General features: G+C 40.7%; 1 protein-coding gene across 2 annotated transcripts in view; it reads right to left on the bottom strand.

Annotated features, from left to right (window-relative positions):
* Umad1 (UMAP1-MVP12 associated (UMA) domain containing 1) overlaps nt 1-27,073 on the bottom strand; it is a 169,480-nt gene that overhangs the window by 8,750 nt on the left and 133,657 nt on the right. The window contains exon 4 of one of the 2 annotated variants that reach the window (NM_001302353.1): nt 18,864-18,941. The exons of the other annotated variant lie outside the window; for it this stretch is intronic. Coding sequence (NP_001289282.1) covers nt 18,864-18,941 — 78 coding nt within the window. The remainder of the gene's footprint in view (nt 1-18,863; nt 18,942-27,073) is intronic. 2 annotated transcript variants of the gene reach the window in all.

Here is a 27,073-nt window from a genome sequence, read left to right as displayed (position 1 = left end):
GTACTGGAAAAGTAGCCTGACTGAAGCTGAAAACTCACCTACCCAGCCAGCTCGAGTGGGATGAACTGGCAGAGGAGAGCAGTTTTCCAGAAAAGGAGTGAGGGAGGTAAGGGCAGGTTCTGAGCAGAGTCTGAGTTGGATGCTAATTTTCAGAGCACAAAAGGCTGACCCAACCATTTCTTTTTTTAAAAGCAGGTTTTAAATTACTCTATAAACAATAATGATGTCTGGCCTGAAGACATCTCCCATTTCCCCAGCAGGCCTCCCTGTCATTACTACCACACATGTGTATGCCACCTTTCTCCTCTTTCCTGGCCCTAGATCACCTTCTCACTCCTGGGCAGCTGGAGCAGGCTTCTACTCCTCAGATGCAAAGGGGACTATCAGGGTTACCTCCTCCTCTGCCATTCCCAGAAGCATATCTGGTTTTGCACCAGGACTCTGATCCAAAGTGAACTACTCACTGTCCCAGCTCTCCCGAGACACAGGTCTGCCCATCAGACATCTTTGCACTGTTCTTTCCTTTAAGCAAAGTAGACATTGATCAAAATGATCCTCACACCTATCACTCAGTAGGGTGGCACCTACTTCATCATCAAGCGCTTTCTTTTATGTTTTATATGAGAAAGGGAGAGTAGCTGACACTGACTGTCAGTCATTCATTCACCCTAACTCACCGAAATCTGTGCCTTCCATGTCTGCTTCTCTACCGGATTTCACCAATAACCATTCAGGTGTGCACAAGTGCTAATTGCCTCTGACCTGTGTGTAGCTTAGGGCTCCAGACTCCTTTTGTGAGCTTTGAGCTCTTGGCTTCCTTGCTGTTTTGCTTCACTCTTCACTCAGCCCTACTCTTCCACTCTCAAAGGCTGGACAGAAACAGACTCTTGGGCACGTGTACTAGTCTTAGATTCCTGCTGACCTCCTGGCCCACACATTTGCACCCCTCTTTCATGTAGACTCCTGTTGGAATCTCACAGGCCATTTCTCAGTGCTTCCTAGTATTTACTATAGTGCTGCAGAATTTCATACACATATTTAATATTGGTAATGTTTACAAAGGAACTAGTCTTTCTTTCCTTCTTTTAAATGAATCTGACAACATTAACCTAATCAAAGCCTTCTAGTAAAGGCCAACCAAGAAAGAACTTCAGAGGTTACTTTATTGTCTGGGGTATTCAGAGGTTACTTTGTCTGGGGTACGTGCGTATTGTATTTAAGGCTGTGTATTTAGCCAGGCCTCTATTCATAAATGCCAACTGGGTGGACAGTGAAAGTCCAAAAGTGAAGACCATGCAACTATTGAAATAAGAGCTTCCATTAGCAGTTCAACTAGGCATCTTACCCCGGCTTACATCGACCCAGCTGACAACATGTGGACCTGGTTTGAGAACGACAGTATCTGATCACAGTCAAAGTGACAAAGCAGCTCAGGCTTTTATGCACTTTCTTCAAGCTTCTTATGTGCACCACAGGTCTAAAGAATTTAATATCTCCTATTAGTCACATTAGATTCGACTTAACTTCCCATTTATACAGCCTCATTTACTATGAATGTATCTCTTCAACTTCTTCAGCCTGTAATGCAACGGGATCACATTTTTTCCTTCCCATTTTTTCAGATCAATAATGAAAGATGATCATGTATATTTCCTTTGCATACTGAATATAAATCTCATTCAACAAATGGTATTACCTGTGTAAAACAAAAAAAAAATACTTTAACTGCCTGCATATACAGTAACCTAGGAAATAAGTAGATTTTTTTTGATACTTTCTACTTTTAAAGCTCAGAAAAAAATAGTTATGTTATACAAGTTTGGATTTATATATCAATAGACTATATATATATACATATATATACATATATATACATATATAATACAAATAAATATAGTCAGAAATACATAAAAGAAGATGTAAACATTTTAAACGATAATTTTTTTGTTTACTTTTTTTTTACCTTTCTTTCTGGATTTCCTTGTTTCAGAACTGAGTCATCTTGCAGGCCCAGTATGCATTTTCATACATGCACAACGAACAGTAATGACTTTTGTTCTTTTTGTCTGTATGCTGATAGGATGAACATCTGCAATTCTTAAGGTAGGTAAAGTAAATGCCTCTCAGAACCCTGAGCTATATGTTGTACTCCGTCCACACCATGCCTGTTATCCCAGGACAAAGCTAACATGCTCTGCTGTTCCCACTATTCTGGAGCCCGATGCTGTCACCGTTTCCATCATTTTGAAAACTTATTATTTTGAATATGTACTGAGAATTGCCATATTTTTACCAGGATTCAGATGTAATTATCAGGAGGGTGTTATGCTTACCCTGCAGGTCAATATAAAATCTGAGTAAAGTTAACCTTCCAGGCTTACTCTCAGAAAATAAGAAATAATTCAACAAATAGGGCAATTGATTAGTAAGGAAAAGGCCCATTTTCTTTGTCCTCACAATTGAAAACGTTATAACTAGTAAATATAAGCTGTACATTTAAACAAAGTTTTTATGTTTATTTATTTCGTGTGTGTGTGTGTGTGTGTGTGTGTGTGTGAGAGAGAGAGAGAGAGAGAGAGAGAGAGAGAGATGAATGAACAGGAACACACACATGCCACGGTGTTTTGTAGGTCAGAGGACAACTTGTGGAGGTCAGTTCTTTCCTAATATCACGTGGTCTCCAGGGACTAAACTTCTGTCTTCCAGTGTGGCAGCAAGTGCCTTTACCCACTGTGCCATCTTGCTGGCTCACACTGTGCATTTTCATATATGCACAAACGTGAAAGCAGCTATGTTGTACCCCTCTGCATCCAGATGTCCTGAGGCAGGCAAATTCAATTCTGCCATTGAACACAGGAGTGATAGTGTTACTCTCACTGGCCTCGCCTAGCCTAGAACTCCACTAGAAAAACAATGTTTGGCAAACTGAAGAGGTGAGCAGAAAGCTGTGTTATTTGACCTTGGCTCTCATTTTCAAACAGGTTATATTTCAAAATAGAAGATGGGGTTGGAAAAGTAAACACAGCTGTGGTTTTTCCACCCTGTATGAGAATGAAGGAGCCATTCAGAATGGTAGGAGGCCGGCTGCTCCTTCAGCGTACACTTGGAACCCAAAGGAGTGTGCTATTATTTCATGTCACAGAGAGCTCAGGTCAGTATTGCTTTCTTACTGAAGCAAACTCTACACAGTATGAACCTGCCATTAAATGTCTAAATGACAGGCATCAAGGCCCTTCAGGGTCTACAGTCCTCACCACTTCCCACTGCTACAACTGTCATCATCCCATTAAATAAACCAGTCCTCATTTGGCCTTTCCCTGAGCCCACAGCAATCGTTACTATATTTTTCTTTTTAATCCTATGAATTGGTTTATTCGAGGGATCTTATGCAGATGTGACTGGCTTATGTTTAGTAAAATGTTTTCAAGATCCATTCACAAGTGTGACTTGAATCAGAGCCTTTTCAAGGTTGAGTAATATTCCACAGCCTGTATACAGTACACTTTATCATCCAGTTGCTGATAGAAATTTAGAAGTTTATCATCTTTAGAATTTTACAGGACAATACTTTTAGGTAAGAGTATAATTGCCAGGCAGTGGTGGCGCACGCCTTTGATCCCAGCACTTGGGAGGCAGAGGCAGGAGGGTTTCTGAGTTCGAGGCCAGCCTGGTCTACAGAGTGAGTTCCAGGACAGCCAGGGCTACACAGAGAAACCCTGTCTCAAAAAACCAAAACCAAAACCAAAACAAACAGAATATAATCAACTAGGTGAAAAGCTAGGAACCAACAGGGCCAGCAGGAGCCGATGGGTAAAGGAACTCTGAATGTCTAAGAATGGGAGATGAGGAAACAGGAAAATCAGGTGTGACATGGCCCCGCTTACACTAAAGTTATTGCATAACTTCCTAAAGCAAACTTGGCTTGACTTACAAATCATAATTCAAGTTTTTACACCTAAATGTTTTGAGAAGTAAAATCTAAGCCTAAGTGAAAGCATTGGATCTTGTTTGGGGAAGTCTATAATCCCTAACCCTTCCGGCCACAATGGCACAATGGCACAATGGCACAATGGCACATTGGCACAATGGCACAATGGCACAATGGCACTCTGCTGGCTTCTTTTGTGTGCTGTTATGCAGTGCACGGTGTGACTCCCCGCTCTGGAGGAAAGCCCACCCAATAAAAATCATGGTGTCAATAACGTTAACAATGACTTGAGAATGGGCCAAATATTCACAATACGAGAAAAAGTTTAAAGGCCTCAGTTTTTGTATATTTTTAAGAGCCACAATGCTTTACCAGAATAACCTTTCTATAAGTGACTTGGAACTTCTCAAAGGAAAATACACTGAATCATTAGAAAACACAATAAATCAGCTCATCAACAGTAAGCTATAAATGTATAAATAACTCCTGACTACCCTTCCACAGCATTCCCATTGTTTCAGGGAGAGGGAATGGAATTATTAAGAACTAGAGCTATATACCATTATTTGTGGATTTCTAGATGAAAGTCAGTGCCTGGCCCTGGGTGCCAGTGCTCCCTGCTGCACCACAGGGCTTCAGCAAGGCTCTCAGACTTCCTGGATTCCATTCTCTTCTCTGAAACACAAGCTCACTGGACAGGTGAAGCAGCAGCGACGAGCCACAATATGAAGAGCTTTAGACTCTGAACTCTTCCTGACGTGATCCACAGGAAACAACTTTTAATTGATGCACCTGGGAACTGTAGGAGCAGTGGCCAAGGAGTGTGCAAACTCAAGTTATGAAAAGAATTTCTATAATGGAAGAATGCCCATCTTTATAGTGGTCTTGAATATGTAAGAAACAAACACTTAGCTAATGAGAAAAATGGCAGGCCATTTCATCTTTTCAGAAGTTATAGCTCTATAGGAATTAAGAATTTAATATTGACGTTCTTAGAGTAAAAAAATATACAACAGATTAGATTCTATGATTTGTAACAAATGTAGAAAATTTAGTATCAGTATTATGAACAGAATAAGAATAACCATACTAAATATATTAAAATAATTGTGAATATCATTGTTTGAAAATAGCAAATTCAGTTTGGAGGTGAAATTTGGGGCCAAACTGAAAGGATTTAAGGATTTCTTTCTGGATTGCTGTCCCCTGTATGGTGTGAGCTGGTATATCCATTAGAAATGATCCAGGGAATCTGTAGTGTTGTGTTAAGATTTTTGCTTTGCTTCCACTAATAGCAATATGATAAAGTAGAACTTTCCTCTGGTAATGGCAAAGTTTGGAGAGAGAAGGGAATTAAGAAAGACGCATATTCACAAAGATAAGCAAATACTGCTCTTCTAGGTGACTCAAGTTTGATTCCCAACACCAGGACTTGTCAGGGGCATCTGACGGCCCTGGCTTCAGTGGGCACCGGAACTCAAACTGCTCCTTAGAATCAAGTGTAGATACAATCCACCTGCTGCAAACTGCTCCTTAGAATCAAGTGCAGATACAATCCACCTGCTGCAAACTGCTCCTTAGAATCAAGTGTAGATACAATCCACCTGCTGCAAACTGCTCCTTAGAATCAAGTGTAGATACAATCCACCTGCTGCAAACTGCTCCTTAGAATCAAGTGTAGATACAATCCACCTGCTGCAAACTGCTCCTTAGAATCAAGTGTAGATATAATCCACTTGCTGGCTGGCAGAGCTAGAAGAAGAAATGTGACAGGGAAGGGACGCACACAGTTCTTTCCCCTCACGAGTCAGCTTTGTTTCCATGATGTCTGGGCCAGGGAGCAGAGAGGCTGGGGCTGGACGGCAGGCGCAGCATGCACAGCTCTGCGGGGCCCAGGTGCGCATGTGCTGTTGGATAAGCAAATGTGGCTTTCCGAGGCTCGGGATTTCACCAGTTTGCAGACAGCCACTTTCAGAACCTTCCTGAGTGCAGTTTTTCTTTCTGCCTTCCAGAAATAATTGCTACAGTTTTAACTGCTAAATTGACACAAAAGTGTATACGTATAATTTCTAAAAGTGGTCTTAAATGTACAGAAATCACATTTAGAGTTAAATAAAGATTCAGTTTATCCTCCCCAGCTCTCTGCAGGTGAGACAATGATGGGAATTCTCTGAAGACACTAAATAATTCACAGTTTGCCTATGAAGTTGGAAATACAGCGGTTTAGAAAAAGAGCTCCCACACATTATTAAGAAGTAAATTATACTAGCTGTTACTGAATCTAGTTTTGCTAACTTTCTTCTAGGTAAATTGTAAGGTGGGCTTATTTCCAGGACTGCAGGCATTAGCTCACACTGAATGGCACTTATTTGCCAGTCATCTTAGATAACATCTCATTAAGTTTTCTTTATGTGGTAGGTAGGTACCATTTTAATCTCTGGGATGCTTACCCACCATTCTCTGCATCTTGCTCATCTGACCTGCGAAGAAAACAGGGAGCCTTTCAAATGTAGAGTGCACTTGTTTCTGAAGCCCTTACAGTATCTCCTATAGGAGGCTATACAATACTTTATCTTTCTCTCCCAACCAAAGAAGGCACATACAATGCAGAGAAAACCAGTTTTTTTGTGGGGTGGGGTGGGGTGGGTGTTGTATTACGTATCATTTTATATCCAGCTGGATATGCTAATTCTATGCAGATCTTAGAAACCCTGAAATTACATACTGTTTAGACTATTTTAATCCCTGAAAGCACCGCTGTGATCCCTGAATAATGTATTTTTAAAATAACTGCTTTACCTTCACCAAATATATTCAGTTAAATTTCAGAACTTAAAGGGACAGCACGCTGCTCTGTGTTCAGGAAGATGATTCCTCCCAAAGCAAGCCCTTTGTGGGTAATCGTCCAGCAACTGGCACTGCCCACATTTTCTAGCCCACAGCACTTGTGGGACAAGGGCAAGAAGGTGCCAGATGGCTAGGACTTGAGCTGCAATCTGTTCTTAGCAAGTTAAAGGTACTGTCCCTTTAATTGGTTCAAACACAAGCCTCGTGCCCATTTAACATGATTCTATGCTAAGAGATGATATCAGAGGCTAGAAAGGGGAATGAGGACATTTCCGGGACTCTATATAGTCGCAAGCTTCTGGGTGGACCTCGACTGTTGAGAAGTAGGAAGTATATCACCACTATTTACGTTCAGACCAGCACAAAGGAGAGTGATCCTTTCACGCCTGAGGAGCATAGCTGATTGCTTGGACGTATATATCACTTCCTATTTAAATGCTTTCAATTAAAATCCAAACAAAAATTGCTAAGGGTAATAGAGTTCAAGCTAGGAGTATCACTGCGATTGCTTAAAAGATATAAAAAGAGCTGGGATCATATAATAGGAAAAGTAAAATGAATTGCAAGCCAAACAACCTCAAAATTATGAGTGAATAATCAGTCGCTTAAGAGGAAAAAACAGAAAATAATTTCATTTGTGCAAAATATACTCAGTTGGCCTTGTTCCTCTAATTCCAGTAAGCAAAATGTTCACTCTCTTTGAAACCCACAGCAGGTCTTTTTTAAATTTTATTTATTTATTTAATTAAATTTATACTATGAGCTTTGTACTGTCTCCTAACAATGAGTTCTGGGCCAATCACATTAGGTAAAATTAATATGATATTTGAGATCAATACAACAAAAGCCCCACGGTTATCTTGTATGGTCAGGAAATCCAGGCTCACAATATACATGTGGAAGTCATGATACAACCTCGGGGTGTATTCTTCTTTTCCAATCTATTTGAGACAGGGTTTCTCTTATGTTGGTTGCCAGTGCATACTGCAGCCTAGCTGGCCCATGAGTGTCTAACTCTCATCTTCCTGTGGAAGCACTGGAATTAAAGAACTGTACGACTATACTCAGTTGTCCATGCCTTCTGGGGATTCAAACTTGAGTCCCATATCTCTGTGGCAAATCTCCCCAGCCCTCCAATTCCTTTTCACGCTAAAAGCACACTAGCATGGCTAACGGTGAAAGCCTAGACACGTTCCTGCTACTCGCAGGGTTAGAGAAACATGTCTTCTGCTCAGCGCTGTTCTCCAGAGTTTCCCCAGGACAGCTAGGTAGACAGTGAGAGGCATCCACACTGGAGAGGAAGAAGTAAAACTATTACCATACAGCGATGATAGGATTTGTCTAAGTAGAAAATCATGAGGCACCCATTAAAGTGCAATTGCACTCACTAAGAACTACTAAATTTAGCAAGGTTATAGGACACAAGACTCACATTTTAGAAATCAGCTGTGGCTGGTGCTGGAGAGAAGACTCAGTGGAGAAAAAACGCTTTCAGTGCAAGAACGACACTGTGAGTCCATCCCAGTGCCCACATCAAAAGCTACGAGTGGTCAGGCATGCCTGGAAGAACAGGGCTGAGCAGGACGGGAAGAGGCGGAGAAGGATCACTGGGGCTTGCTCACCACCACCCTTATCTAGCTCCAGGTTCAGGGAGAGACCCTGTCGCAAAGAAATAAAGTCAAAAACCATGAAGCAGAATACCTCACATTCTCTGACCTCCACTGACTGTGTGCACACAGGCACATATGTTTGAATATACAGTGTTAGTACAACACACACATACAAACACACACACGCACACTTTAATAAAATCAGATGGTTGTGAACTAAGCAAAGATATTTTGGTAAGCAATGGAGTAAATATACCAAACTAATGTAAAATTGTGATAGAACTGAAAAACTACTATGCCATAACTATTGTTTGTAATATGTAATATATATAAACAACATAAAACTCATGAGTCTATGATGGAACTGATATAAAGAAATCTACTATGTTTACACTTGGATTAAAGTACAAACTAAGTATCCACAGTACATAGTGCTTGATTATGATAAATGCCTCTGTGACTGTTTTACTACAAAAACAATAGTTTTAGTCACTACTTTTAAGTATACTTCACACACACACACACACACACACACACACACACACACACACACACAACTTAAAATTAGCCTCAGGGAGGTCCTTCAGGAAGAAGTCCAGAAGAAAGTCAAGTTCTTCTAGGAAATGGCAGCATTACAGTCTCTGAGGGTTTACAGCAGAAGGTGCTGTGATATATCTAGCTTTGAGGTTAGTCTTCCTGCCATGGGTAGACCTAGAATAACAGTTGTGCTTGCCTGGTACTTGTAAGAAAAAGCTTAAAAATGAAAATATTTAAAAATGGAAAATTACATAGAAGTTATAAAATAACTTAAAGAAATATTTTGCATAGGTAATGTGGTGCTTTGAGTGAGAATGACCCCCACTGGCTTTCTGATTTGCATGTTTAGTCCCCAGGTTTGGAAGATTTAGGAGGTGTGGCCATGTTGGAGTAGGCATATCCTTGTTGGGAGGATGTGGGAGTGGGCTCTGAGGTCTGCACCAGGTACACTGTCTCTCCTCCCCTCTCCTGCCTGTAGATCAGGTTTCAAGCTCATAGTTACTTCTCTAGTGCCTTGCCTGCCTTCTTCCCACCATGAAGATCACGGACCGACCCTCCCAAACTGTGAGCAAGCCGCTAACTAAGGTTTTTCCTTTTCAAGAGTGACTTGTCATGGTGTCTCCTCAAAGCAGCAGAACAGTGACTGAGAAAGCTCCAGTGTGTGTATTTTAATGTTATTACAAAAGCACTAAGATAAAGGTGTACAAAGCAAAAAGTTATAGTAGGCTGAGGTTAACTTTCGTTGAGGAAAACTACTGGAATCCATATGTCATAGGAAGTGCACAGAACTGTTACAGCCTATGGAGGGACAGTTAGGCACAAGGTTACTCACTCAGTGCCTCGCACAGAGGAACTTCCAGTTCTGTATTCTCCAAGCATGGTGAGGTATATCATTTTAAAATGTTGACACCATGGTTTTGATGTGCTGTTTTGATATCTAGACATGTTGACGTGTTTTAACTGCCAACAGTATTCAACACTACTAGCATACTGGGTAGATTTGTAGCCTGGCATCAACAGGCTACACCATACCGCTTAGCTCTGGAGTGGCTCATATCAGCAGTTTGCTGAGTACACTTGATCTTTCCCAGCACCTAATGATGCAGCTTACAGAACACATTCTTGTTGTTAAGTGGCATGTAAATATATGCCTGTACATTGTCATGAACAACCCAGGAATGAAAGTGAGATAAAAATGCATTCATAATGCCATCGAAGGCACTTCTAAATATTCAGGAACCCTTTAATAGAAGCACAAAATTTACATTCTGAAAACCATAAGGGATTTTGAAAAGAAATTAAGGCCTTAAGCAGACAGGAAAGCATCCCACATTCAGGCATCAAATGTAAAGCTGCTCAGATGGAGGCTCCTTAAACCGAGCTTCAGAACCCTCACAATCCTTTCAGAACAGCAGGGGGTTCTTGCAAGAGATTCTAAAACGCAGATCAAATAGCCACAGACCACGAATCACCCAGAATTGTGGAAAAGTAAAACAAAACTGAGACTTGTGATTTCAAAATTCCAGTTGTCAACAGTGTCCTTTGACATAAGGATGAGGAGACCAATCAATGGCCTAGAACTCAAAGACTGGAAATAAACCCAAGTGTTAACAGTCACATGCGTTGTCACCAGAGTGCACTGCACCGTGGAGGAAGATTTTTTTCCCCAGTATTTAACACTGGAAAAGCTTTTTATTCAATGGGAAAAAATTGATGCCCTGTATCACATCATATAAAAATACTAGGTCAAAATGAATCAAAGTCCCATGAAAGCTAAACTGTAAAACTGTTAGAAAACATGTAGAAGTAAGCCTTCATGACCTGCAATTTCACAATGGGCCTGAGCTATGACACCCAACACAGACACAGCCAACAGAAAGAAAGGCTGAGGAGAGCAGTTTATCACGGCAGCTGGAGAGCGCTTCCTGAAGACCCAGGTTCAATTCCCAGCACCCACATGCTGGTTCACGCCTGTCTGTAACGCTAGTTCCTGAGGAGCTGACCCTCTTCTGGCCTTCTAGGCAGCACCAGGCACAGAAATGGTACACATAGACATACATGTGGGCAAAACAGCCATACATATAAAATAATAAAAATATTAAAGGTAATGTCCTTAAAATTGTAAACTGTGCTAATAAGGGCACTATCAAGACCGTAGAAAGGCAGCACACAGAACCGATGAAATGTTTTCAAGCCATGCATTTGGTACAGGAATTACATCTGCATATTTTAAAGACTTTTGCTTTGTGTGGGGGCATGTTTGTCTGCACGTTTATCTATGCACCATGTATGTGCCTGGGGCCCATGGCCCTTCACAAAGGCAGCAAATGCTCTTAACTACTGAGGCATTTTTCCCAACCCACTTGTGTATTTTTTAAAATCTTAATAATAAAAAGACAAGTTATTGAATAAAGAGAGGCTCTGAATAGATATTTCTCCCAAGCAGATGTGAAAAACAACAAAACAAAACAAACCAAACCAGTAAGCAAATATAGGTCTCTAGTCACCAGGAAATGCAAATGAAAACCACAGTAAGATATGACTTCACACCTTGGAGTTATAATCAAAATGCCAGATAATAACAACTGTTGGCCAGGAAGTGGAGAAATTAGTACTCTCCCACTCTGCTGGTAGAAACATAAACGGTGTAGTCACTTTGGAAAACAAGTCCGACAGTTTCTCAAGTGGTTAATCACAGAGCCACACAAAATCCAGCAACTCACTCCTAACAGGTATCAGAATTAGCACTTTCATACAACATTTCATAGTAATATCATTCAAAGAGCCCAAAGTAGAGACGATCTGTTCTCAGGGAGTGATGACAGATAAATAAGGCACTCTATCCACATACAAGAATATTACACCGTGCTAAAACAATAAAAGGATGGGCACGAGCAAGCTAAAAGCATCATGCCTAAGGAGGAAAGGCAAGCACTGCATATTGTGGGATTTCACTCATATGAGATCCCCCCAACAGATGCAGTCACAGAAAGAATGGCGATCATCTGGGCACAGTTCCCTCTTAGGGCAGGGCTCTAGGCTCAGGTGATAGGGATATATAATGGCCCTCAGACTAATACAATAAAAGAATTAAGTTTTGTCTTCTGCCAAATTTTATCATAAGCTTACATTCTTTAAAAATTATTTAATCTCCCTATGATATTTAAGTGATCTTGGACAAAATGTAGATTCTGCTACACATGATTTTACCTATACTAAGTAAAATACTTTGTACGCCACTCCACTTAGTGACGTCGTTCTAGGCATCACCCGCAGATACAGAACTCAAGGAAGAAAAATCACTCTTATCACATTGTGATAGAAGATGCCATTAAAAAAACTTTTCATGTTTAATCATCATCAGAATTAGAAAGTATTCACATTGCTTTGGTTAATTATGGACTACTAACAATCAAAATGTGAATTAAAAGAAGTTTGTTTGTTTGTTTTTTTTTTAACACTGGACCCTAGGGTCATGGCAAATGTAGTGTTTGAAAAGATTCTTACATTAATTTTTGTTGCTAATAAATATGAAAATGTCTGTGGTATATATGTCCATCAGGGATTACAGAAAACATGAATGCCATTGCAAACTATTTAAAAGGTGGTGTCCTTAAGAGACGACTGGGTCATGAAGGCAGAGTGGATTTAACGCCATCGTGTTGGGAGTCTGCTACAAACAAGAGGTGGTCCTCACTAGCAGGCTTCATGCACTTTCTTGTCCTACTTTTGCAACACAGTGGCACCCCCAAGAATGCTCTTTGGGAATAAGCTTTCTGAGATCAGACTTCGTGGCTTCTCAGAACAGTAGGAAGTCATTTTCCTTATACGTTTCTTCTGTTCTTTATAAGTTACCCTCACCAAGACATTCTGTTAGCTCATCACAGAACATACTAAGATAGGAATCAGTAAAAGACTCTCAAAATACAGAATATAATTTGGGTGGAAGTGGATAGAAATTTAAGCTCAAATAAAAGAACGCTATACCATTTCTGATTAAGAGCTTCTTCATGCATTTTTAAAACGGATGATGTCATGTATCAGATTACTGGGGGATCTCGATTATTGGAAATATCAGAGAGAATGATGTAAGAGTTTCATGATTAAATGTTAATCTGTATAATATATGGAAAATTCCATCTTTTGTATCTACTAAAGTTAGAATTCTTTCCTAACACATTAAAAATAGGTTTGTAGGACTTTAACAACAGCTCCTCTAAGATTTACTTGAAAAACCTGTACCTTTAAGTCAATAGTGGCAAACTGTTCCTGAGTAGCTGCATGGACTAATAATGAATATGCAGGGTTTCTGCCTGTAGAACAGCATCAAAAAGTGATGTTCTCAGGCTTGTGAATCTTTGCCTGTCTTATGTTAACTCCTGTAGCTCCGGAAACACCCGCTTAAACGCTGCCCAGAGACCCTGTTCTAGCTCCTCTACCTCAGCACGGCTCCCCTCTTCCCTCCAGTCATCCCCAGCTCCCAGTGCGAGTTCTTCATTCTTCCCTTTGCTGCTCTTGCCCTGCCACTGTGTCACTCACCCATATGCTCTCACTTTAGCTTCTGGTCTCTTCTCCTACTAAATGGTGCAGTCAACAGAGCATTGTCCCCGTGCGCTCTACGCACAGTGGGATGCAGCAGAACACCTGACATACATTCATTACTGCAGCGGGATGGAGCCACGTCATGAGGCCGGGTCAAAGGGTGCAAACCATATACTTCCCACAGCCCACTGGAACCACAGTTTATAGTCCACCACTTGCCACGCACAGTATTTTATTCTGTGTGGCCCTCTATGCTTACATGCCACAAATACCTTTGTAGTGTAGTGTGCTCAACTGTAGGAATGAAAACATAAATACAGCAGCTTAACTCTCCTCAATGATGAGGCCTCAGACAAGCTCCCCTGTGTTTCAGCAGCTCTCTCTCTACGATACTGTGAGAAGCAGATGCGCTAAAACAAGGCTATTTGTTTGCTATTTAACTACTAACATAGCTTCTGGAACACTCTGTTCTATTACGTTATCACTACCTTTCTATCTAGTAATAAAATGGAAAGATGTCAGCCAGGGCCTCTGTGCTTAACATTACCGTTCAGTTTACAGGAAGCCTGGTACTCTAAGAAGCCAAAGTAATACAGACTTTGACCACAACTGAAAGAAAGACTAATATCACCATAAGAATCCGGCAAAGAAGACAAGTGAAATGATTTTTATTCTTTTTAACCAATTGAGAATGAAGTTTAAATAGAGCTGGCAGGAAAGGTGTGAATTGTCAAAGTATATATGGTTTTAAAAAATTCACTCCTTAAGAAATACTGATAACCCACCTTTTTAAAAAAAAAAAACCTTAAAGACTTGACTTTCTCACCATCTTTTCCTTTATATTCAAGGACTGGATAATAAAGAACCAATAACAATCTATATATAATGACTTCCTGTTTTCTAAACCAGATAGTGTGGATCAAGGTGTACTCTAACTAAGCAAGATTTCACAAACCTTTCCCTCCCTTCCACTAACAGCACCAGAAAGATAACTACTGAAATGCCTCGTGAGCATGGCAGATAGAGCAAGCTCACCTTAGCACACATTCTATGGGATGTCGGGAAAGCACCACAGTGACATCTGAGTGTGCGCTACCTTGGTAGGATGATGTATTTGATATGATTAATACTTTTAACCAAGCTGTGTGCACTTTAGACACAAGAATGATGCATGAATTGGAGACTTCCTATGTGGACTACACTTCCACCCAATTACCAGTTTTACTGCAATGTATTAAAATTGCCACAATGTGGCATCTTTTAGAAAACATTACTCTTATGTACTTTTTCTTATTTTACTTTTGAGATGGTAAAGCACAGATTAATCATGTTTATGTTGATATATTTTCGCTCAACAGACTATACTAAAATCAATTATCAAAAAAGGATAGACTATTAAAATTCTAAAAGTCACATTTATTTGTTTATTTCTGACTTTTGAGATAGGATCTCTCTATGTAGGAATGGTTGTCCAAGATCTTGTTGTGTTGACTAGACTGGCCTTGAACTTTACCTCCTGGTGCTGGGATTAAAAGAATGAGTTACTATGCCTAGATAATGTTATTTTTAAAGACACTAACATACATATTTTATTATTGATTCCAAAGAGTATCAGAAAATTCTTAATTTCTTTTTTATTCTAGTAGTACATTCATAAATTTTTCATTGGCTTTAATTAATTTTGAATTACATCAAAAGATGACTGTCAAATGAAAAGTTGTTAAGCATCTTATAATTATATATAAAGACACTAGGGGGCCTAAAGAAATTTGGTCTCAAGTATTTAGATAACAATTTCAATTTTTAAAGTTTTTTTTTTAATTAAAGTGAGTCTTATTCTAATAAAAGTAGTATGAATAAACCACTATCAAAGAATATTTTTACATCCAACAAAGCCAGAAACAAAAATGATCAGCCAAGTGGTAGTCACTCTGGCACCAATTTCCATTCACCAGGGACAAAGCAACAGAGCAGCATGCTGAAGGAAAGAGTCTCTTATAAATGACATTATGCCAAACCAATATTCAAAAAAAAGCAAGGACACAAAGTTGGCTTGGTAGGAAAATCTCTGTATAAACACTGTTAGGAAATTTTCAAATAACTAAGAAAAACCATTACTAAGCATTTAATTTATGAAGTTTAGAACAGATAATTTACTTAGATTGAAAAATTAAAGTCTAAGTGTCTACATTAGACAGATAAAACCTTTTCATAAATATCAGATTTATTCAATACTTTGGAGTAAAGCAAAATAATTTTAAACAAATTTCAGAAATATCTCCTAAGTAAAATGGGTTTAAAAAAAATAAGGAAAATTGCTTTCTGCAGATACAAGTGTGGTGTCATTCTCCAGAAACCATGTTCAAGATTATCTCTGGTGGATTTGGGGCTATATGTCAGTAGTACAGGGTTTGCATATCATATGCAAACATCTGAATTCAATCCTTACTACCAGAGACAATTAAAATTTCTTCCTGTATCACAAACTGTCAAATTTGATTTCAGAATGACGCGTGAATTTCTACTCCAGATTCCCTCAGAAACAGAAGGGAAGGATGGGCATTGACAAGGCGCTGACCATACGGTGGTACATAGTACTTAAACATCAATGCTAAGGAGAGGTTTTCTTTTCTAAGTAATAGTACTTCCCTAGGTCATGGATTTACTCTTTTCTTTGGGAATGCATCATATGAATCTCCTTCCTCAATCCCCAGATAATTCCCCACTCTACAGACTTAGATACCAATGAAATTGCATGTGGAGATGGGGCCTCCAGGAATTAAGAAGAGATGAAACCATGAGGGAGGGTCCCTAATGATGAGACTTGTGACTTATCAAGGTAAGGCATAGTGCTCTCTGTTCTATGACCAAACACACACTATGAAGAAGTAGCAACTGGCAAGAAGCCTCATAAAAAGGGAGGTGACAGAATCTTAGTCTGGGACTGACCAGCCTCAACAACTCTGAAGAAAAACAACTTGCTGTTTAAGCTATCTAATCTTTGATATTTTGTTATAGCGGCACAAACTGATTAAATCCTTATCTGATGATATGAAAAGCTTGAAAACACAAAAAGACTGGAAAGAGAATAAAATGGCGTGGCTGAGAGTCCTATCAGGTTCTTTGGGACTGAGAGGGATACAGTATGGAGCTCCACAGTTTCTAGGCGGAGGCAGCACAGCTTATTCATGCCCACGCCTTGGAAACCAGCAGTAGAGTGAGCTAAATTAATAAGCTCCAGTTTGAGAAGCCTGTGTGCTCTGATTTCCTCACTGTAAGCATTTCACATGAAATCTGAGAAGACAGTCGCTGTGCTCTAGGTGCTGTACATCAACTGTAACTAGTCTGAAGCACATGCAGAGGTGCGCTCTTGCTCAGTTAGTGAATGTGCATGCCTTTCCATAACACAGAAATTCCAAGTTTTCAGAAATGTGCTTTCTATCTTGCCACCTCAGTGTATGTGCTTAAATGTGCCACAGTGCACAATTACCAAAGCATAGGTAGGTCTCTCATGCCCGTATTCTTCCCCACACCATTCCTATTCCAATTCAAGCTATTTACCTCTTTCTTCCTGACTAGCTCTCTCTATTCAATGCTGGGCATGGAATTCAGACTACCCTGGACATCAGGCAAGTGCTCTATCACTCAGCTACACCCTTCTTAGCCATCTGACAGTGTGTCATTTGTCTCCCATCTCTGAAGAGATTGTTGCCAATACTAAGAAATGCTAACAGCCCATTATCCCCATATGTGTAATCCCTGGTCTTGAGGCAGAGAAGGCTCTGGTTTTAATTTTGGGAATATCTCTAAACACATCTCCTTTCTTGTGGTCTGTCACTGTGTTGCTCATCTGACAATTTGGGGCCTGTTCAATTTTACAGCATGGCTCTGGCACTATCTATCAAAACCATGGAACAGCGTCATACTGATACCTGAATTGAGTATGTACTTTCTACCTTTCAGGGCCTTCTGCTGCGTGGCGTAAAGCTGATATGTTACGGAGATCTCTTCTATCTTCCTTTACAAGGTAATCAACTGCTTTTCTCTGATCTTGGTTGTGTATTGGTAGCTTTCTGTTTTTACTCACATAAAAATGTCATCAGCAAGTTCTTATTCAATTTTTCTTTTCTTTCAGATGGTTACTTATGTCAGTTGCTGTTAGAAGAGAAACTTTCTAAGAATTAACAACAAAAAATATTTTTGATATTCTTTTTTGAGACACCGTTTGTCTGTATCGCCCTGGCTGTCCTGGAACTCACTCTGTAGACCAGGCTGGCCTTGAACTCAGAAATCCACCTGCCTCTGCCTCCTGAGTGCTGGGATTAAAGGCGTGCGCCACCACGCCCAGCCTTGATATTCTTAATTAATGTGATCATTACCTTCAAGACACTCCTGCGACCTTTTAGACCACACTCACTGCAGTCTACAGAGAAAATCCCTTTCTTATCATGAGCTGTTTATTCTAGATCCTAGGAAGTCTGACAGCCTGCACCTCTACTCACCTCTGACTACATCTCGGGGGTAGCAGGGTATTATACAAGCCCAGTGATTATCAGTGGAGAACACCGAGGAAGAGTACGTGTCTTCAGTCAGGTGTGGTGGCTCACACCCTCAATCCTGATGACCGGAGACCAGGGCAGGAGGATCACTGAGTTCAAAGCCCACTACAGAGTAAGAGCCAAGATAGCTAGGGCTACAGGGGGAGACACTGACAAAGAAACAACAAATAAATACATGATTAAGTAAAATAAAAAGTAAAGTCTGCAGCAAATATCAGTATAATCTGTCTGTCCCCTGTTCCTGAGGATACTGGGACACCAACGCTTATAAGATCTTCCTGGTCTCTTCACATTTTATCTCTTTTTAAAAAAATCTTTGTTGAAACTGGATTCTTTCCTTACACAACATATCCTGATAATAGTTTCCCATCCCTCTACGTCTCCCAGTCCCTCTGGATCTACTCCTTTTCTGCTTCTCATTAAGAAGAACAGGCTTCTGAGAAATGACAACCAAACATGACAAAATAAAATAGAATTAGATGAAGCAAAAACTTTCTTATTGAAGTTGGATACAGCAACCCAACAGAAGGAAGAGTCCTAATGCAGGCATAAGAGTCAGGGACCCACTCATTCTCACAGCTGGCAGCCCTATAAAAATTCTAAGCTAATAGCTATATTTTATACAGGGAAGACCTGGTGTAGACCCCTGTAGGCCCTGTGATTGCTGCTTCAGTCTCTGTGAGCCCCTGGAAGCTCTGATTCAGAGGGCCTTGTTCTCCTGGTGGCCTCCACCCGCTCTGGCTATTAACCTCTTTCCATCTCCTCTTCTGTAGGATTCCCTGAGCTCTGAGGGGAGAGATTGGATAGAGAAATCCAATTTAGACTTTATCTGAATGGTACCTGGCTGTGGGTGTCTGCATCTGTTCCCATCTGCTGCCAAAGAGAGCCTCTCTGATGGTGACTGGATAAGGCACTGATCTATGAGGATAGCAGAAGACCATTAGAAATCACTTCATTATTATTATTATTATTATTATTATTATTATTATTATTATTATTATTATTTTTAAGACCAGCATTGTTGGTTTTACCTTAGGTCTCTGGCCATCTAGTTTCTAGCTCTTGGTTACCCAAGCAGTGCTGGGTTCTTTCTCATGGAGTGGGCCTAAAGTCAAATCAGACATTAGTTTGTCTTAAAAATACAAAAATCAATAAAGTGATTGCTAATGATCTTCTGCTATACTCACAGACCACTGCCCTATCCATCCCTTATCAGACAGGCTTCCTCCCGAGCTCCACAGAAACGCAAGTTACAGTACAGCCATTAAAGGTCCCTGTAAAAATGTGTCACTAGGCTGTGTATGGGATGAAAGGGTAACGGCTAATCTGTTCCTTACTTACTCCCTACTGAAGAAAGAGATAGAAGAGGGCACGTTTGAATTAAGAGACAGAAAGGAAATGGGGGTTTCAAGCAGGGAAAAGTTACAGGGAAAAGAAAAAAAAAAACCTGCGTCACAAAATGCAGTCTGTGGAAAAATCAGCTGAATGTCAAAATTAAAAGAAAAAAAATCAATAAAACCTTTGAAACTGGAACCATGTTAAAGGCCTTTTAGGCTGATGGCAAAATACAAAGCCAGGGCTTTAAGAATGTGAAAATCTTTCTCCAGTAACCGCAAAAGCAATTCCTCAATATTCAGGAGCCAGCGTGGCCCCAAAAGATGCACAGCATAAATTGCTTACTACAGAGACAGTCAAGATTCAAAAGGCCAGCATTTTCAAAAGGACTCTCACCAAGGCTGTAATTAGTTATTCAGGCAAAAACTGCATACACATCTAATTGCATACATAATTGACTAATTGTATCTTCAAAAATAAAGGGTAAAGGGTTAATTGTATCCACATCTGGCCATAAAGAAAGAGATTGTCCTTTGAAAATATGACACTATACTTAGTAGAAATTCACATTAAACAACCATCCCCATTAAGACTAATAATTATAATACTAAGACATGCTTACAAATTAATACCTTTCACTGTGATTCTGAAAACACTTCTCAAACATTAGTTTTACAATACTCCTGTGAGGTATAAAAGGTGATGTCAATGAGAACGCACAGCAAGGTTAGGTAATTGTCTAAAATCCACAATGGGAGCTTCAAGCCCTGCTCTCAACACAGGCTCAAGTATTCAGAGATGCTCAGATGCAGGGCTGAGGTCACATAAGCAGCAGAAATAAGCTTAAAAAAATGACACAGAATGTCACTGTACAATTTCCAAGGACTGAATACAGGCCATAATTTAAGAGATCATGTTGACTTCTTTCATGCATAAAATTTTTCTGAAAAAAAATGTGTGTGCCTGTGTGTATGTGTGTGTGTGTGTGTGTGTGTGTGTGTGTGTGTGTGTGTGTGAGAGAGAGAGAGAGAGAGAGAGAGAGAGTCCAAGGTAGAAACTGAAGTTGGCTCCCCTGAAAGAGAAGCAAACACTTGAACTGCTGAGCCCTCTCTCCACTCCCTATTTCTTTTATTCAAATGTACATAGAGAGACTAGAGCTAAGAAGCAACAACTCATTGTTCTTTAGTTGGATTTTATAGTCAAGTAATTCAGCTATTTTTTAAAAGTACAGAAACTTAGATGATAAACTGTCAACACCATCTTCACAAGCATGTAAACGAGTGTCTGTTAGAGAGTGGTCCTTGGAATCTTCTGCATGCATCCAGGAAGAATGGCATGAGGCTGAGTTGGACCTAAAAACATTATTGAAAGATTTTTATAAAGTCAAACTATTGCTACCTTAATGTAGCTATTTAGATATACAGGGAATTGCTGGTCAGTAGTATCTAATTCACACTGTCAAGAATACCTACACAACAATGTAATATAATTATACTACATACACATCAGTGCTTCAGTGTTTAAGATACACATTTCACAACCCAATAAACACTCTAAAGATTTTTTATTATTATTACTTATTTGGTACGGAGTATTTAATTCTAGACATCATGTGTGTTAGGCAGGCTCTTTACTACTAAGTTATATTTATAGTGCTGAATTTTTCCTTGTATAATTAAAAACATCCTCATAGCCACATTAGGAAATGTTTGATGATTACACATCGTATAAATTCTCTGCTTTGATTCAGTGCAGTCCTTCTGTCCCATGAAGCTGCACTGTTAGAAGATACAAGGAGGCACAGAGCAAGTCCCACCTTCCATGGCACTTCTGGCCCACTCATGAGTATGCACGGAAGTAGCTCTATTATGTTCCCCTCTACAAAGGTTTGGGGCAATGTCCAGCAGACTCCAGCAAGCCCTGGCTCAAAGGACCATACAAGGAAAGTATGTCCACAGAGAACCTTCTCAAGGTAAGTTCCAGTAGAATGCACAAAGTTGGCTCAAAGTCACTGAACACTCACCGAACACAACGGGAAAATAAAAGGGTTTGAGAGAGGGGACGGAGGGGCGGTGTGATGTCATATGATTCACTTTTTAACACCTGGAAGGTAAAAGGCAGTGCAGCATGGGAGAGCTTACACCACAAAACTAACATGTCAGAGGAAACCTGGGATGGCTTCTGTGGAAAGAGTCACATCCTGGGCTGGCCTTCATGATGGCTGCCATGAAAAGGGTATTCTATACTCAGTATAGAACAAGCAAAGACATCGAACTGTGAGCCTGGTGGTGGTGGTGCACGCCTTTAATCCCAGCACTTGGGAGGCAGAGACAGGCGGATTTCTGAGTTCGAGGCCAGCCTGGTTTACAAAGTGAGTTTCAGGACAGCCAGGGCTACACAGAGAAACCCTGTCTCGAAAGAAAGAAAGAAACAAACAAACAAAAAAAAACCATTGAACTGTGCAGGCACATGCTATGTTAGGGAAACTGACTCTAACACTCTGTAAGAGTCTAATGCAGACCTAGAGGGCCTGGGAGTGCTGCAGGCATATTTACAAATGTTATTAAGGAACACAAGACATGGATTTCTGAAGTGTGGGAAAGTAATATCACCTTTTCTTTCGTCATCCTTTCTAAAGTAGAGAAGTCTTGAACTCTGTGTGAAGAATTGAGCAGGTCAAAGGTCAGGAGGAGGAAGACCTATCTCACAGAAGACAGTGATAAAGAAAGGAGGTGATAAGGGCCTGTTCTGAGGTCCTGACCTGAGGGTAAGAAGAGAGCAAATAGCAGATGCTCTGCCATGCCAAGTGAAGAACTCAAATGTAGAAAGGAGTAGTCATCTTGTCTGCACCTCCACCTCTGTGAGCAGGGCTGCTGAAGGCTGGCTGGCTAGCAGTGGGCATTGCATGCCTTTCTAGTGTTCATTAGGATTGCTCTTAGTAGACATGACACATGTACCTTTCCATCATCAGATCTATAATCTGAGACCTAATGCACTATGATTATATTCTAGATCATGTTTAAAACTTTTCTATTCATTTATTAATTTCTTTTACATACTTTTGTATGTGAGCAGTGTATGTATAAACATATGTTTCATGTGTGTACAAATTGTGTGTGCACGTGTGCGCGCACACACACACACACACACACACACACACACACAGAGCGGGGGCCGGGGGGTGTGGTGTGGGGTGGGGAGTGCCAGCTGTCTGTCTCGAGCACTCTCCCTCTTATTTTGGAGGCAGGCTCTTTTACTGATCACTGGCCATGCTGGCCAGCTCATATGCTGGAGGGATCTGCCTGTCTTTGTCTCCACCCAGCACTATGGTTCCTGGCCGGCATTGCCCCATCTAAGTTGTTACAGCACACTAGGGATCTGAATGCAGCTCCTCTTGCTTATGTGGTCCTCTTGCATTTGCCCTATCCCTGCTCACTGACTTTTAAAGAACAAAGAGCTACATTTTTTTCTAGTCACATGATTTGTAATCACTGAGAATCTTGTTCTCTGTCTCCTATAAACCATGATGCGAGAAGATAGTTAAAATTTACTTGCTGAATAAATACATTTAGAAAATTAAAATAGTTAAAAAAAAAAAAAGCCATCTGTTCCCCAAACCTGCATAGAGTTAGTTTCTGTGGCTGGCCTGGGATAAGAAGGCCAGTGTGGAAGTGCTTGCTCTTTTTCTATCACTAACAATCTAAAATGAACATTAGAAAGACCTATCTGTTAAGCAATTTATCATTATCTCTGCACAGTTATGAAAACTGCTAGCTATTCTAAGGATGGAAAGCTCCTTATAATGCTAGGACTAGAAGTGCCCAGGGAAGAACGCTCCTGAGGAAGCGCTGGAGTGTGTGCTGCTCCCACAGGCCGCACATGCAGGCCACAGCAGCCATGGCAGGGTCTCCTAACTACGTGCAAACTCCAGCTCCACGGGCACCTGATGCCTCTCCTCCTCTAGCATTGAGTAAACGGGGTCCATGTGTGATGGGAAAGCAGGGGAGAATTTAGGAAGAGGAAAGGGCAGGTGGGAACAAGAGAGGGTAGTGGGAGTGAGCACAATCAAAGCACAAGACACATGTATGAAAATACCAGCACGAGGGGCCTATCATGACTGCCCACCAAAAGACCCAACAAGCAGCTGACCCCTGTTGTTGAATTAGGGAAGGCAGAAAGAAGCTGAGGAGAAGGGTGATCCTGTAGGAGAACCAGAAGTCTCAATTAATCTGGACCCCTGAGATCTCTCAAACACTGGACCACCAAACAGACAGCAAACACCAGCTGATATGAGGCCCAACACACCTACAGTAGAGGACTGCGGGGTCTGTGTTCATTCAGAGATGATGCACCTAACCCTCAAGAGACTGGAGGCCCCAGGGAGTTTAGAGGTCAGGTGGGGTAGGGGGGTGAGAGCATCCTTTCTGGAGACAGGGGTGGGGGTGGGGAGTAGGTGTGGGATGTGGAGCAAATGGGGAGTGGATGGGGGTGGGCAGGGAATGGAATATGGAGTGTAAAAAAATAATTAAAAAAGAAAGAAAGAAAGAAAGAAAGAAAGAAAGAAAGAAAGAAAGAAAGAAAGAAAGAAAATACCAGCACGAAAGCCACTCTTCGGTATAGTGATAAAGCTACCATTTAGTTTGCAGTCAGTTAGTTTTACATGTGTGACAACAGCACATGATGTTCTCTGCAGTATGAACCCAGCTCAAGTGAATGAAGTGGCACTTGCTAATTCTTTTAGCATTCAGCTAATATATAAAGACTGTAAGTTTGTTGCCAGCCTGGACTACAGAGTCAGACTCTGCGTCAAAAATAAAAACAGTATACACACACACACACACACACACACACACACACACACACAGGTGTGAGCACATGCACACACATAAACCCATTTGATTTTGTGTGTTTTTATGGGTTTTGTTTGTGTGTATGTGTTTCTTAAGGTTTTTTTATTTAATTTATTTTACATTTTGGTTTGTTTGTTTGGTCTGCCAGTTTGTTTTTTAAAGAGGGAGAGAAAGAAGGGGAACTAGAAGTGAGTGGGTGGGGAAGTTGGGGGAGGGGAGATCCAGGAGGAGTCTGGGGAGGGGAAACCATGATCAGAATATATTACAAGAATTTTTTTTTTCTAAAAAAGGAATCCACTAAAATATTAAGAAACACTTTTAAACACAAAAAGGACTTAACATAAAGAAATTAGTATAAATATCCTAAACCAACAGATAATAAATGCAATGTGTATTGTCCTCTTATTCTAATTCTCTTGCCAAGCGTGTTAGTGTCCTAAATTCTACAGGTCTTCTTTAGCTCCTGAAGCCACCCTAGTCGCCTCTGTTAAGCAGGTCTCCTACACAGTCTGGCCTACAGTGAGCAAGGCCAGGTTTCACTGTTTGATCAGCACGCAATCACTTGACAGTTCCATTGTTTGCATTTCACATCTGTATGGCTGAACCAGTCGACTGGTAAAGACTCTGACACAATGATTCATTTGGCCCCTTTGGCAGTGACCAGCCAGTGGGCATGCTAGATTATCTCCTGAATAGTTTTAAACCCATTAAAATAACTGCATCTTAGGAACATTCTACAGAAATATGGATTAAACTAAAATTTAGAACTATTTTTAAAAGGGAAACAAATTATTTGACCTAATTTAAATTGTTTTATGGCTACTGGTCACCATTTGTGGACTGTTCCCTTAATTGCAGAGAAGACTCTCTGACTGAACCTGGCAGGATCTGAGATGCAGATGAAAGCTGCTGCATCAGACTTTGAAAACCTCACTTAAATGGCCTACTCTCTCAAAGGCTCTGCCCACACCTCCTCCTCCTATGATGGAAATACGCCTTCTAATCAAGAGCACATGGGTGTGACACTTTAAAGGTGGTGATGGAGGGGGACGGAGAGGTCTAAGACATTAATGGCATCAAGGAGCCATTATACTACTTGTCGACTGCACAACTTGGGACATTTTTAGATTAAGAAACACAACCCCCTGGTTTCAGTCACCAGTTCAGAGATGTCCATTACTTGTGCAGATAAATGGATTTCCTATTCATTTATGTATGTGAATATCTGAGCTACTGACACACTCCTTGAAAGGTGTTTAAAATAGCCTAGATTTCTCAAAAACACTTTTCCTATACCTTCTATAAAGTTGTATATCATGTTAATATTATTAATTTTTTGAAGACTGGGGATTGAAAGCTTCCGTTAAAATGTGAATGTAGATTGACAAGAGTTACACTTCAAGCTATCAATATAAATGACTGTAGCACTGTGAATCAGGTGCCTTTGGTAACTGGGTAGGCTCTAGGGGAATGGAACTCAAAGCCTGTAATTTTCTTGTGTAGGAAGATTATATTTCCACTTTATTACTATAAAGAGACACACTGATGACAGCCTTAGTGGGGGTGGGGTACCCAAGAGAGAACAAAGGAAAGGAGAAAGGGGAGAGGAGAGATAGAGTAATGAGGTGAGGGAAGGGAGGGATGGGGCAAGGACAGGAGTGAAGAGACTGTTCAGGTCTATATGGGGGCTGGGGAGTGTGTGGAGTACCAAAGGCAAGGTTACCTCATTTCATTAAGACACCCTCCCATAAGGGCACACTTTATTTTCTCAAACCCAAATACTAAAAATTCAAGAACTAATGTGTAGTAACTATCTAGTTGAAACCTTAAAGTGTTTTCATACTCTCGACTGGCACAACAAGCTGTGGTAGAAACAAGGCCAGTTTAGAAAGAGCAGATTTGCATGAATGTCACCAAGGAGACAGTTGTTCCATTAAGATTAAAACATTTCTCAAAGCTTATTGTTTGTGAGACTGGAGTAGATACTAGAAACTCAAAAATGATTTCAATCATGTCCTCCCTTCAAAACTTTTCCAAGGGTCTCTAAGAAACAGACAAGCAAGCTCTAACAACATGCTGTGATGTGTGTGTGAGTACAACTGTACCCTGAAGCCGAAGCAGGACAGCAGGATTCACAGCAAGGGTGAAGAAGGTAGTCAGGGAACGCCTCACAGAAGTGACCCCTGCACTGGCGCTCCGAGGAGGAAAAGCGGGTTGGTAACACATAAGGACGGATGTGCATCCCACCAGACAGACTGCACAGACGGCTCAGGACGCAACCTTCGCCTCGGTTTCCTTTTTGAATGAGCCACATTTTATCCACAAGCTTCACCATTCACAGGAAATGCATGTGTTTAAGGCTTCACTCTTACAGTTTTGAAATGTGATCATATTCTTAGAGAGGAAAACAGTTGTGCTGTAGGCGCCCTGTGACACTGTCAGTACTCACGTGTAAGCATTTCTGTTATACAATAAAGAGAAATCAAGAGCAAAACTATAAGCTGACCCTTCTTATCTCTCCAACTATGTGTGCAAGTCAGAGCACATCCTTCAAGCACACCCAGCCTCTAAGAATGTCTGTGTTATCACGGTATCTCTGTGTGCTTGGTGGAATAGAATGAGCAAACAGCAGAGTATGGGTGGGCCACACAGAACTCAGGGCTCTTCTGAGTTAAGAGTTGCCAGATCAAATAAAGGTAACTTACTGACTGTGTTCAAATAACACACGGGGCAAATGCATAATAAAAAGCACCTGTTGCCAGCTTGGAGGAAGAGGCAGGAAGATCACTGTGACTTTAAGGACCACCTAGTCTACACACAATTTCCAGATAAGCCAGGTCTACACAGTGAGACACTGTTAAAAAA

Source organism: Mus musculus, chromosome 6 (genome assembly GCF_000001635.26).
Source record: "Mus musculus strain C57BL/6J chromosome 6, GRCm38.p6 C57BL/6J".
NCBI classification, from domain to species: Eukaryota; Metazoa; Chordata; class Mammalia; order Rodentia; family Muridae; genus Mus; species Mus musculus.
Note: the sequence above shows the minus strand (reverse complement) of the source record. Positions and strands in the feature narration are given on the sequence as shown.